The sequence below is a fragment of the Grammomys surdaster genome, unplaced genomic scaffold (genome assembly GCF_004785775.1).
Source record: "Grammomys surdaster isolate TR1022 unplaced genomic scaffold, NIH_TR_1.0 243, whole genome shotgun sequence".
NCBI lineage: Eukaryota > Metazoa > Chordata > Mammalia > Rodentia > Muridae > Grammomys > Grammomys surdaster.
In genome coordinates, this window is record NW_021604688.1 from 1,706,059 (window position 1) to 1,720,837 (window position 14,779).

The 14,779-nt window shown below is 40.3% G+C and overlaps 1 protein-coding gene across 3 annotated transcripts in view; it reads right to left on the bottom strand.

Annotated features, from left to right (window-relative positions):
• Nucleotides 1-462: 462 nt before the first annotated feature.
• The window catches only part of Trappc8 (trafficking protein particle complex 8), a 76,792-nt gene continuing 62,475 nt past the window's right edge, over nucleotides 463-14,779 (bottom strand). The window contains exons 23-29 of one of the 3 annotated variants that reach the window (XM_028774837.1): nucleotides 13,401-13,469; nucleotides 13,242-13,300; nucleotides 10,629-10,802; nucleotides 7,160-7,261; nucleotides 4,411-4,556; nucleotides 2,469-2,558; nucleotides 463-1,545 (exon numbers count right to left, since the gene is read on the bottom strand). In XM_028774837.1, the coding sequence (XP_028630670.1) occupies nucleotides 1,311-1,545; nucleotides 2,469-2,558; nucleotides 4,411-4,556; nucleotides 7,160-7,261; nucleotides 10,629-10,802; nucleotides 13,242-13,300; nucleotides 13,401-13,469 (875 nt within the window). In that variant the 3' untranslated portion in view covers nucleotides 463-1,310. The remainder of the gene's footprint in view (nucleotides 1,546-2,468; nucleotides 2,559-4,410; nucleotides 4,557-7,159; nucleotides 7,262-10,628; nucleotides 10,803-13,241; nucleotides 13,301-13,400; nucleotides 13,470-14,779) is intronic. The other 2 variants (XM_028774836.1, XM_028774839.1) reach the window with 2 other exon arrangements.

The window sequence follows — 14,779 nt, forward strand, 5'->3', positions numbered from 1 at the left end:
TCCTCCAGTTCAGCCTTTCCCTCTGCTTGCTTCAATTCACATATTCTCCTGACTTACACACCATCTCCTCCAGGCACACAAAATCTGTGCTTCTTGGAAGGGAACAGATCCTGGGAGCAGACTTCATAACGCCAGCCTACCAGCTCTGTACTTTGTTCTAGATTGTTCCCACTAGAAGAGACTGGCTGGCTGCTGCTTTAGTTTCCTGTTCAGTTCAGCTGTAATTCTTCCCACAGGAAGTCTGGATAACTAGCACCCGTGCCTATGCTGCCGAGAAGGCAGCTGTGGGGGTGCGGATGACCTTCCCACCAGGGTAAAGGCAGACCATGCAGCCCTGCACACAGTATCCGACAGGACATGTGCAAATAAAAACTGCATCTGCCCTTCAAGAACAAAGACCATGCTTCATTTTTAAACAATGGCAATGAAGCTTTCACAGGAAACTAGGCTAGTGCCTACTGTACATGTTTGACATTTATTTTACATAAAGAACATATTAAATCCTCACAAAGCCAGGTTTTAAAAAAAGGCGTCTAATAAATTTATACAGTGAATAGTATGTTTTTATTCTATTTACAGTAAATTTGTTATAAATATAATACATTTTTGAAAAGCTTATTTTTAACTTGAATAGATTTATATTTTAAACAGATCAACTTAATTGTTAAAGTTATTATAATAAAGAATATGATTTAATGACAAAAAATCTTATTGTGAAATAGTGTGACAGTAAGAGATGAGCAAAGGAATAAAGTCAAACTCCTTCCAAAACTATGTTCAAAGCATCAGAAAAGCTTTTTTTTTACAGTTATGTATAAGTCATTGGGACACCACACTGAAATGTGAGTGTCTGTAACCAAAGTTCAAAACTGATCTTACAGAACTAACTGTTTGGGCAAAGCAGGAAAATTTGTATTTAACACTCTATAGAACTTCACAGTAAAGGTAGGATCTTCAGACTAATGGCTTAACAGGAGTATTGCCAGCAAGGCCTTACATTCCTCAAAGTCACCTCCTAAGAGTCACAACCATTTGATAAGTTGCAACAACAGACTTGGACGGTTTTTTTAAGACACAGCTTAATAAGGTGTATGGAATAATTTTGTATTATAAGCATGTAAATTATTACCAGGTTTAAAAGGAAAAAAAAATGGAGTCTAAGCATTCTCAGCCCAGCCAGCATACTGTGTCAACTAAATGCCAAGTCCCTGTATTTGCATTGTTCAGAGAACTTCCTTAACAAGATGGGTATTTCAAATGCTGCTGTAAAACCAATTCCACAAAGTCAGACAGTCTGTGACTGTCAGCTGTCACACATTATTGATGATAATCAGAGCAGGCATGGAGTTCTGCTGACTTGTTTCAAATACTGTAACCTGGTCCGATAACTTGGCGAATACTCTTGGAGTTCCAAGGTTATAAACGCCTGTATGAACAAAGCATGCCTTTAGCTGCAAACTGTGCGTCTCTTGGCTTTTCAGCTGGAGCTTATACTGTGTCTGTCCAAGCCACGTGAATGATCCGTGAGTTTCCAATGCCTCGGGACTACAGAAGGAAGGAAATGGCAAGTTGTAAACTTTCCTTTGTGTTTTTTCTCTGAAGTCTTACATCTTTCTTTCATCAAATCCTTTTATTTCTAGGAATTATTTATGAAATTAATAACAATTCATTGTAACAATCAACCATGTGTTAGCAGTTATTGTTATTTTCTAAGAACAACACTAAGATAGAGTATTTCATTTAATGCCTTACAATGGCATTTAGTAAACAATGGAGCATGATTTGATTTTTCAAGACAGGGTTTCTCTGTGTTGAGCATGATTTGAAACTGAGCTCTGAACCTCTTGGTTATGCACATATAAAAACAGCTGTGTGCAAAAGAATGTCCACAATATTAAACTTTATAAAACTACACAGTGAAAACAACCCAGTGCCTAACAACACAGCATGATTTAATAAGACAGTTTACTATGCTTGGATCTTAAGGCATAATCTGAGGTGTAACATGACAATCCACAGTGCAGTCTTCATCTACAAAGCCAGAAGGTATCAGATTCCCTGGACCTGGGTTGTATGTCACCATACAAGTGCTGGGAACCAAACACAGAACCTCTGTAAGAGCAGCAAGTGCTCTTGACCACTGAGACATTTTTGCAACCCCAGATTTATTTTCTAATACAAAAATGTCTGAGACAAACTTGCTGGCCCTAGGAGAATTGGGTATTACAGTATAAAGTAGACTCCCTTGTAAAGTATTATTTTCAAATGGGGGGGGGAGAACCCTTCATATTTAATAACTCTGTAAACACTTCTTTGATACCATATAAACAAATCAAACAAATCTAGGGCATGTTTGAATAGCTTTATCCATGTTAGGCAAGAATCTGTATAATTTCAAAATACTGAATTGCTTTAAAGGTTACTAAACTTTGGGCTACAAAATAACCATTCAAAAAATAAATTCTTACCTTGTTGTTTTATGCCGGAGATCAACTATTACATCTACGTCAGCCTTAGAACAGTTAGAAAGTAAAAGGGTGACTGGTACTAAGCAAAGGCTGTGGAAGACAACAAACAAAACCATTAGCCATGCACTTTCTTCTCAGAAACAAGTTTCTTAAAAATAACACAAGAAGATTTAACAGAACACAAGTTTAAAATCAAATTCAAATTAAAAAAAAAAAAAAAAGCTCAGTCACAAAGTCACTCTAGGTAACTTATTTTGTAAATAAAATACATTAATAAAATCTCTCCATAATAAATATGAGAACATACACTTTCTATAACCAGTCTCTAGACACAGTCTCTAGACACAGCATGGCTTAGGGTATGCTGGGGCTATGCCCAGTCTGCATCATCGCTTCCATTTAAATTACAAATGTGAGGGGCGGGGGTAAAAAAAAAATACACAAGAAAAGTGAAATCCCTGGCACTTACACTATGCTGGGCCGATTTGATTCTCTAAGGCTCTAATACTCATAGCTTATGGAAGTGTCCCTAGAAAGGAGATGCAGACATCTGCGAATGTCCCAGATCCCTGTGCAGAGCTCCTCACTCCTCCTCTTGCCCTTCCAACCCTCAGCCCCTGTTGACATCATGGTCCACCGAGGTTAGACCTCTCAGGGCATTTTAGACTGCTGACCTTTTGTCTCCCCACCTGCCCACTGCTGAGACATCACTTTCATCTTGTTTTCCTTCCTGCTTTTCTGCTCCTTTCCCGCCTTTCCAGCGTTCCTCTCTCCTTGGCTCACTGCTTACCATTTCTCTTCTGTCTCGTCACATCCCTCCCCAGCTCTACCAAGGTGACTTCCCCAGAACCCTGAACATCAGCTGTCACAGATACATTAGTTCCAAGAAAACTCACTCCATCTTACACCTGCAAATGGACAGCCTTTTCAAGTGTCATCAGATTTAGAACTTTTTATTTTAAAAACTTTGTTTATACATTAAAGTCATTTACCAACATTGCAAACAAATCATTCCCTACTGATATTTAGTATTCAAAAGTTCCCCCAAGGGTGTGTGTGTGTGTGTGGGGGGGGTGTTAGTTTGCAAGATGGCTAAGTAGGTAAAGGAGATTGCTGGCAAGCCGACAGCCTGCGTTTCCTCCCTGGGCCCCACATGGTGGAGGAGAGAACTAGGGAAGGCTGTCTTTTGATTTCCACTGAATGTTAAGGCATGTGTTCATACATATATACAAACAATACACATAGCTGTAATCTTAAATGATACAATCTATCTGAGTTCCACTGCTAGTCATGCTGCATGTGTCTAACCTTAACTCAAAAAGAAAGCTTTTAACACCTAAGAAGTGGCTGGGACAATGTCCATCCTCAGTAACACTCAAAGTGAGAGAGAGAAAGAGAGAGAGAGAGATGGGGAGGGGGGGAGGAGGAAGGGGGAGAGGGAGAGGGAAGAGAGGGAGAGGGAGGAGAGGGAGAGGGTAAAGAGGGAGAGGGAAGAGAGGGAGAGGGAGGGGGGAGACGGGGGAGAGGGGGGGACAGAGAGGGGGACAGAGAGGGGGACAGAGGTGGGGACAGAGGGGGAGAAGGGGAGAGGGAGAGGAGGGAGAAGAGGGAGAGGGAGAGGAGGGGGAGGGAGAGGAGGGGGAGGGAGAGGGAGAGGGAGAAGAGGGGAAGGGGGAGGGAGGGACAGAGGGAGGGAGGGACAGAGGGAGGGAGGGAAGGAGGGAGAGAGGGAAAGAGGGAGAGAGGGAAAGAGGGAGAGAGGGAGACAGAGAGAAAGCATACATTTTCAGACACTAATTGTAAAGGCTAAATTACTTAAGACTAAATATTACTTTAAATTTCTTTTGGTGTCTGTTAATGCTGTTATCAAAATAATATTAATTTTTCAGAATAGGTATCTTGTACACGTACATAGGAAATTTAACAGAAATAACCCTCAAACCTTTTCTGATGAAATGGATGATGAAATGACTCCGGGTAGTGGAGACTTGTTTTAATGAGATTAGAAAGCTGCTCTACTGATGGTCTCGTGGAAACTGTAGTGTTTTCTGGCCTGAAAAACTTTAATAGTTCCATTTCTGGTGGCTCCTGAGAATAGAGAAGAAAAGGATTAATAATGAAATGATGCTTTAATAAAGTTACAGCATACAGGCTTTAAAAAAAAACAATGAAGACAACCTACTTATAAAGAGTTGGTTTATTTTTATTTTTTTGCTATTATTTAAACTAGCAGCTGCTGTCATTTGCTATATAAATAGCCTGGAATAAACACTAATTTCCGTTTACCTAACAATTCAACATATTAGCTCTATGATCTTATATAATTACCTTAATACTTTTCTTATATGTAAATTTAGATTCCATAACTGATCATTCCAATGATTGATATAATTCTTATCCAATAAAATTGTTTACTACTTAGGCTGTGGATATTCAATTATATAGCACCAGTTTAAGATTAAGAACTGACCAAAAAAAAAAAAAAAAAGCTCACTTTGAAAATATATTGCTTTATTTCACAGATTTAGTGTTTCAAATATGTTTCAGGATATTTGATCACATTGTGAACCCCAAGATTGTATTACTTACTGGAAAAACCTGATTCTAGTTGTAGTGTGGCTCAGTCCTAGTACACACCTTTAATATAACAGCTTTCTGTAAGCAGGGTTTTTGTAATCCAAGAGCTTATTGTAAACAGGATTGAATAAATTTAACCACAGATCAAGAGGCAGAAGAAGCAACTAGTTGATAGAAAGCGAACAGAGGAAATACCATAGAGAGTAAGAGGGAGTCAGAATAGACAGACAGACGCACAGGAAGTAGAAGGGAGGGACATTCAGTCTGAAGGTTTTTGGAGACAGTGTGGAGAGAGAGGGGAGCTTGCGCTTTCCTTGTGGGATGTCAGCTGAAGAAGGTCAGCTATGTACTTCCTCTGCCTCTCTGAGCTAGTACACTTTCACCCCAGCATTCGGCTCCCGAGACTTTATTGGTAAAATCAAACATTTGAGATTTGTTAAAATATATAAACACATATATAAATAAACATAGACACAAACATATGACTTAAAGGCTAACATGTGCTGGGGAGATAGCTCGGCTGGCACACTGCTTGCCTGGTGTGCATGAGTTCAAGAACCCGCACCCTATACACCAGGCCCAGTGGCACTGCTGGAATCCCATGCATGCCTTGTATCCCAGCTCTTGGATGGAGGAAGCAAGAGAATCAGCAATTCAAGGTCAACCTCAGCTACACAGCCAGTTTGAGGCCAACCTAGGCTAACTGCAGAAGGGACTTAAGTTGTCCCCCTCCTCTCCCTCTCTCCCTCCTTGGTTCTTGAGACAGGACTTTGTTTCTTCTTAAAGGAAGAAACTGAACAACGGCATCAAAACTACCTCATACCGGCCACAGACACAGCTCTACTTATTTCCCAGCACAGCTGACTCTACCTCAACAGTGCACAGAGTGCTTATGAGGACTAGCGGAGGGGAACAGCAACACTGTCACAGACAAGCAATACAAGCCAGCATGCTCTCCTAAGCTGTGGACACCTCATACTTGGTTCCATAAGGTCTTACAGCTCACCTTACTTTCCCCTTCCCTCAGTCTTGGAGTCAATCAATGTTCCAGGAACCCACTGTTCTTTTGGTTGGAAAACAACCAAAATGAACTGAAATGGCCAGAAGACAATCCAGAATAATCCAGAAGACAAAGAGCTCAGGAAGACTGGAGAAGTTTCTGGAAAGCAGTTAGGATCTTTTTCTCTACCCCAGTCTTCGGTTAGAACATGTTTCCATTTGTAAAAACTCTATGTTTGTGACTACCTTTGATTTTCTTTTTTTTTTTTTTCTTTTTCTTTTTTTTAGTTTTTTCGAGACAGGGTTTCTCTGTGTAGCCTTGGCTGTCCTGGAACTCACTCTATAGACCAGGGTTGCCTTGAACTTAGAAATCCGCCTGCCTCTGCCTCCCAAGTGCTGGGACTAGGCATGCACCACTAGTGCCTGGCTACCTTTGATTTTAAGTTTGGAAAATGCATTATTAAGGATGGAGAGACGGCTCAGGCATTAAGAACACTGTTTGCTCTTCTAAAGGACCCGGTTCACAACTCTAACTCCACTTCCAGGATCCAACACCCTCTTCCTAAGTCTGTGTGCACTGTGTGCACATGGTGTTCATACATGGTCTATGAACATCAAACATACACATGGTGCACAGACATACATACAAGCAAAACATTCACCTTTAAAATAAAAACAATACATATGACTAAATACTTTAAAATGTATTACTAATATATTCAAGTTATCTAAAACAATATAATTTCTAAATAAGGGTTAAAGGCATATAGCTTAGTGGTAGAGTGTGGGCTTATCATGTGTGAGGCTCAGGATTCAGTAAATTAAGTAACACTGAATAAATTTCTACATTTCACCTGCCAGGAGAAAAGATATAAACAGGAGCCACAGAAGGATATTTAGACATGTGATGCATGCCTCTAACTCCAGCACCGAGGCCAAGGCAGAGCCATGTATCTGCACTGAGGCCAGCCAGAGCAGTGTAACTATATCTTGTCTCAGAACATGGAAAACAGGCAGAGGGGATGTGGTGAGGCACAGAGACCATGAGCATGAGGTAAGGACAACAATCCACACACATGAAAACATCACACCAGCCTCACAGCAACTGTCCTTACCTGTTTCTTAGAGTGTGAAAAGGCTTCTTTCCCCACAGTTCGAAGAACAACATGATGCTGGCCTTCTAAAATAAGCTGCTTGTTATCTTCTACCACGAATGCCTAAAAACGCAACCAACAGAAATGTCACCTTTCACTCAAGGTAGAAACCTCAAAAGTAACCATCTCAACATCTGGTGGAAAGAAAAAAATGACACCTAGTATCTCTCAATTAGGAATAATCTCATGTCAGTATTTCATCTATCCCATAAAGAACCAGCTGCCCCTCCCTCTCAATCTGTTTGGGCTTTTCTATAACTCAGGTTATCCAAGTATTTCAAAGAAATGAATCTTGAGGAGTTTTTTTCCTTGTTTTCAATAGACTTTCAAGAAATAACTCCAAAGAAGTGTGCCGCAACATAGACCTTTTTTGTGTGTGAACATGCACACGTGGGTGGGTGCTCCTGAGAGCCAGATCTCCGAATGTACTGTCTTCCTCAGTCACCTCTCACTAAGCCTGGAGCTGCTTCACAGGCTGCTCTCAGGGAACTACAGGGACCCATCTCTCTGTCTGCCCTGCACTACTGTTGCAGATGTAGGCCAGTGCCTGGCTTGGACCCTGGGTTCTGGGGATCTGAACTTAGGTCCTATGCTTGCATAGCACTTTACTCACTGAGCCATCTCCACAAGCCCACAGAAAGGCTGCTTTCTGAAGGTGATCTCAGTTAAAGACCAAGAAGTAACATATAAGCTTCTTTACTCAACTGTCAAAATACAGGTGACTGTAACTAAATCCAGTGAGTGAAAATGGCCACGCCTTGTCAGACTGTGTAGTCCAGGGTGGCTTGAAACCTGTGGCTCTGTCTGCCCTGAGTACTAGCATTATAGGTGTGTACCAGCATGCCCACTTGAATCCAGACACTTTCTTTTGGTTTTGATCCCTTTTTCCAAGATAGGGTCTCACTGTACATCACAGAGGGGAGTGGAATGTGCTCTATAGCTCAGGCTGGAATCAAACTTAAGCCTTCTGAATATTAGAATTACAGGAACATGGCACCATACCTGGCTACACTACATATTTTTTGTTTGTTTGTGTTTGTTTGTTTGTTTTTAAAAAGGCTTTTTTCTACTAATAAATGGTAAATTGAATTCATCTACTTTAAAATATCTGCTCCAACTTATAATTTTTCTGTCTCTTGAATTGACTTTGTTCTAGAGAAATACTTGCCAATGGCTCTGATTTACTAAATTGCCACATTATATAATATACAAGAGGGCTGGAGAGATGGCTCAGTGGTTAAGAGCACTGACTGCACTTCCAGAGGTCCTGAGTTCAAATCCCAGCAACCACATGGTGGCTCACAACCATCTGTAATGAGATCTGATGCCCTCTTCTGGTGTGTCTGAAGACAGCTACCAGTGTATTCATATATAATAAATAAATAAATCTTTAAAAAAATATAATATACAAGATTTATCTGGAGTTCTGTTTTTTAATTTTATTTCTTTATGTATATCAGTAATTTGCTGGCATGTATGTCTCTGCACTGTATGTGTGACTGGGACTTGGGGAAGCCAGAAGAGAATGTTGGATGCCCTGGGACTGGAGTTATAAGCCACCATGTGGTTGCTAGGAGTTAAACCTGGGTCCTCTGGAGGAACAGCCCAATGTTCTTATCTGCTGAGCCATCTCTCCAGCCTTGACTTATTTTTTATAAGCCAAATTTCCTTTAGATTCAAGAGACTACATCAGAATACTGAAAGAATCTTAATGCTTGAGTATGTTCAATTTCTGTATTCACTGACCAGTGACGGCTTGTCATGTGGGGTCGCACTTTGAGTATTCTTGTCCTAAGGCACAAGACAGCCACAGCTCACTCAGCCTGGAACTCCGAAGTCAGTCTGTTGAGCAGCTCCTTAACCTTATAGGAGTTCACTGACTGAGTCTTGGGACAATGTTTGACATCTTTTACATAGAGACTTTCAGGCCAACCTGAGTTATATATGGAGACCCTGTCTCAAAACCAAACAAAACAATTTGATGCCCGAGATATGAATTTGGTGCTGAATAGTGTTTGATCAAAAATCCTCCTGTTCCTATGCAGGATATCCCACAATTGAGATGACTTTACAAGCGTTAAGTCGCTAGCCAGGTGTGATAGCACACCTGTGATCCCAGAAGCTAGGAAGTATGGGAAGGATCAGGAGCTCAAGGCCAACCTTGATTAGTAAGATCCTGTGAGAAAAATAAAAAGCCCAAACCAGAAGGGGATAGGTATTTTTAAATTCTCTCTAATTTATGGACATTTTCTCAACTCAGTGTAAATGCAACTCCAGGTACTCTATCATAGCCTTTAATACATTCAACCTCTACTTTCTTTCCATCAGGGATTACACAGCTTCCTTTACATGTGATCAGTGGGCCATTCTGGGAAAAGTAAAGTGTTCTTCTCAACCAAGGTCACTGTGGACTTGACAGTTGAGTACACATTATAGCATGTATTACTCAAAATCTTACTTCAAGGGGCATTCAAGAGCTTATGATTTCAAGCTAATGCATAACAATACACAAGTATTGTCTTTTTAAAAGTAAAACTCGTTCTACAATTAATATGCAACTTATTTAAGCAGTGTCTCATTTGAAATTCATGCAATGTCAGCATGTTTTCAAAAATATAAACTACTTCCAGTACCAATAAGTAAATAAAGAAAAAAGATAAAAAGGGAAAAAATGCACACAAAAAGATGGAGCACAAACAGCAATAAGTCCAGGAAACTGAGCACCACAGACTCACAGAGCAATTTCTTTACAATTTCTTTAAACACAGAGTTTAATGGCACCTGCTTTCATAGACTAGCATGTCCACAATATTCTTGGTGACACAAAAAAACAACACTAACCAACAGAAGAAAACCATTCACTCGTATTGAATTCTTTTCTTTAGACAAAAGCATTCAAAAACTCACTGTGGAGCTATTAATAATTTCAATATTGAAAGTAAAAATTTTAATTAAAAAATATAAATGAGTACAGTTGTTCTCCAGTTTGAAAATATCTAGACATGAATGTAGTAATAAACATCTTTAATCCAAGAAAGATGGATTTCTGTAAATTCAAGTCCAGCCTGGTCTATGTAACAAGTTCTAGGATAACAGAGCTACATATTGAGACCCTGTCTCAAAAACAAAAAAATAAAATAAAGGAGGGAAGAATAGAGGGAGAGAAGAAAAGGGAAACAGAAAGGGAATGAGAAGGAAGAAACTAAGAAACAAAGGCAGGCAGGCAGTGGTTGGGTGGATGGATGGATGGATGGCTATCCAGGCTGGATGTGATGGTATACACCTGTATTTCCAACACTCATGAAGCTAAAGCAAGAGTATAGAGTTTGAAGCCCACCTGTGCTAGACAGAAAGCCCCGTCTCAAAATGTAAAATGAAAACAAAGAAGATGTAACCGTCTTAAGCTGGCCTGCTGCCAACAGTGTCCCACCTTCCACAGGATGACAATGCTCAGGTCCACCTCACTGCACTTCTCAATCAGCCTCACAGCACCCTCTGCAGTGTGCTTCTCTGGATATGTGGAAAGCTGATCTTGTGTTTTCTTCAGCTCTGAGGATAAACTTCGGTAAAAGAAATCTGCACATGGACTTGCTGAACTTATTATCTGTTGAAAGAAAAAAAAAAAGCACTTGTCAACATTAGTGTTTTAACAAACTACCCTGTCAAAACTGTCACTCATTAATGTAATCCGCCAAAATTTACAATTCTAAAACTCATATGTATTCTAAAGTTCATTTATTAATTTCCTGTCTATGCAGCTGAATATGTGAAGGCCATTTAGTGCAAATTACTCAGAAGGTAATTACTTAAAAGGTGTTACACCAAAATAGTCTATGCTTCCATGATTCTCCATGTGTCCAGGGAAGATAAAAGAAAAAAAATACAATTTTACATTAAAAAAGGCGAGTCATATGAACACTCCTAATTAGAGAAATGCAATACTTTAGAGGTGGATGGAATTGTTAAAGAGCATGAAGAAGTCATTTTGTAAACAGCACTGTCATTCATGACAGTGTGACTCACTAGACGACCTCTCCAGATAACAGCAGGACTGGGAGATGGTTCAAAAGTAGGCACTTGGCCAGCAGTGGTGGCGCACGCCTTTAATCTCAGCACTTGGGAGGAGGCAGAGGCAGGCGGATTTCTGAGTTCGAGGCCAGCCTGGTCTACAGAGTGAGTTCTAAGACAGCCACGGCTATATAGAGAAATCCCACCTTGGAAAAAAACTAAGAAAAAAAAAGTAAGAACTTGTCACACAAGCTAGATGACCCGAAGTGGATTTCTAGAGCCCATTTTAATCCCAGCATCCTTATGGAAAAGTGAAAATCCAGAAAGAAGCAGTTCAAAACCTGTAGGCCAGCTAGCCTGGGAACATGGAGTGCAGCAGACACAAGGGAGAGAAGAAAGAGCCTGTCTCTAACACAGGGAAAGAACTGACTCCAGAGCGTGGTCCTCTCTCTGATCTCCACACATCCACCCTGGGACACAAGTACATGTATGTGATCACACACAAAATTAAATTAAATTAAACAAAATGTTAATAAATTTTGTCCATGCTAGGCAGATAGCTCAATTGACAGAGTGAGGGCCTAGCATACCCAAAGCTCTGGGTTCAAGCTTCAGTTCCACAAGGAAAGCCTGGTAGGATAACATAGGCCTGCAAACCCACCAGGCATGGTCACATAGGTATGGTTGTTTGAATATGAATGGCTCAGGGAGTAGCACTATTAGGAGGTGTGGCCTTGTTAGAGGAAGTGTATCACTGTGGGGGTGGACTTTGAGAGACCTTTCTCCTAGCTGCCTGGAAGCCAGTCTTTTCTTGTTTGCCTTTGGAACAAGATGTGTAATTCTGCCGGGCGGTGTTGGTGCACACCTTTAATCCCAGCACTTGGGAGGCAGAGGCAGGCGGATTTCTGAGTTCGAGGCCAGCCTGGTCTACAGAGTGAATTCCAGGACAGCCAGGGCTACACAGAGAAACCCTGTCTCGAAAAACCAAAAAAAAAAAAAAAGATGTGTAATTCTCAGCTCCTCCAGCACTATGTCTGCCTACATGCTGTCAAGCTCCTGCCTTGATGACAATGGACTGAACCTCCTAACCTGTAAGCCAGTTCCAACTAAATGCTGTCCCTTGTAAGAATTGCCTTGGTCATGGTGTTTCTTCATAACAATGAAACCCTAACTAATAAATATAGGGATGCATGGTGACCTAAGTCTGCATTCCCAGTTCTTGGGAAGTACAGACTTGAAGATGAGCTCAAGGTCATCCTTGGCTACATCAGGAGTTCAAAGCCAGGCTGAACTACAGGATACCATGTCTTCAAGAACATTTAAAAAACCGTATTCTCAAACTCTATTGTAGATCATAATGGAACTTCAGAAGTAGAGAAGAACAGCCTTTATCCTAAAAATAATTCTCTACATTTTGATATTCAAACCTAAGGTCTAAAGATGAAGCTACTTCATATATCACTCAGGAACTGACAACCACATAGAACCTGAGCTTCCACCACAGTCTTGAGAGCAAAGATCCCCAATGCATACTTCTCAACATTTGAAGAGCACTGCTCCAGGTGACTCATGTTCAAGTGTTATGAAGACCTTTCCAATTCCAAGACAGCCTATGCACCCAATGTTTCTAGGTCTTGGAACCATGTGATATGCCCCAAATTGAAGGTGACAGCATAAGAAAATAATTATAAGCAGACTTAGAAACCAGGGTTCTAGTTGATAAGCTGCACTATGGCACTTTCCTAAACACAGCAGTTTCCTCAAGTAATTACGGCTTCTCTAAAATCCCAATTACTGTGCCTATCTTACTGGACACTTTCAGAAGAAGTGAGCTTTATGTAAGTAAAGAAGTGTGGTTCATCCTTACAGCATGTTTAGACTATCTCACGGATTAAAGGTAGGTGTAAAACTCAATAAAGTCAGATACTCACTTTTCAGAGATAGTTATTAGTGATGCTACAGTTTTTTCCAAAAAAGACAGATACTTGAAAGTTAAGATTTTTATATCAAATAATTATTGTGGATCATTGCATACCTGTTCATTTCCAAAGATGATATCTGCAAAAGTGTATTTTTCTGAGGACTGTATACCACCTTAAAAAAAACCACACACACAGGAAAACAAATTAATCACATCACTGCTGTAACATATAAAACGGACATTTAAGAAAGTGTGAGAGTAAAACAACTTTACCTTCTTTTTGTTTACATCTTACTGCCTTGAAGCAAAACTTTCCCTTCTCCCTACTGGCAAGTTTGGCATCTGGGAATAAAAATGTTTCTCAGGTTACAATGTGCAAATCCCAATTCATTATTCAGATTTCCTTGGTTGAAACAGAAAGCAATCAATAATTATACAAACAATTTCATTTACTGGGTGTAGTGATGTATGCCTTTAGTCTTAGCATTCAAGAGGCAGAAACAAGCAGATCTCTGAGTTTGAGGCTAGCCTAGTCTACATAAGTTCCAGGATAGCCAGCGCTACACAGAGAGGCCTTGTTTCACACTCACCCCCCCCCACACACACACATACAAAAAGGATATTGATTAACCACTTGAAGAGGTTAAATAAAATTCAGAATCTAGCCGGGCAGTGGTGGCACACACCTTTAACCCCAGCACTTGGGAGGCAGAGGCAGGTGGATTTCTGAGTTTGAGGCCAGCCTGGTCTACAGAGTGAGTTCCAGGACAGCCAGGGCTACACAGAGAAACCCTGTCTCGAAAAACCAATAAATAAATAAATAAATAAATAAATAAATAAATAAATAAATAAATAAAATAAATCAGCATCTTAGGATATACAAGCATATGTGACTCTGATTCTCTGTGTGTATGTTTGACATTTGACATTCTAAGCAGAAAGTTCAAAAGGTTAGAACTTGGGGTTCTAGGGGCCCACAATCTTACCACTAGACCATATCCTTTTAGTATTTTTTTAATCATTTCCTTTTGGAATTTTTCCATATCTGTGATTTATACAAATTATATTTTTGTCATAGTGTACTTTCCACTACTGTATCTGGCCTTTAAAAAATGTTCTTATAGGGTCAGAGAGATGGCTCAATGGGTAAAGGTGCTTGCTACCAAGCCTGAGTCTAATACTGGCATCCCACATGGTAGAAGGAGACTGACTCCCTTAAGTCGTCCTTTGACCTCCACCATGTATGCTGTGGAAAAATGCATGTGCACCTGAGTGCAGACACAAACACAAAAATAAATAAGTAAAGAAAAAATTAAATGCTGATGTATTTTACTAGCCATCAAGGTCTACGAGTGACAGCATAATTATACTGAAGCCACAACAATTTTTCTGCAGTAAACATGGATATGCCATGTATTCAGAATATACAGATTTTCCCATTTGTTCAGTTAATTCCTACTCTTCAAATGTGAAATGCCCCATGGCTAGTATCTTTGAACAAGTGGTCACAGCTAGTGGTACCTTGCTGGTGGAAGAGGTCACGGAGGAGTGGGCCTTGAGGGCTTATACCAAACCTCACTTCCTTCCTATCTACTCTCTCCACTTCCTGATGGTAGAGGCAATGTGACCAATTGTCATGCTCCTGCCCACAT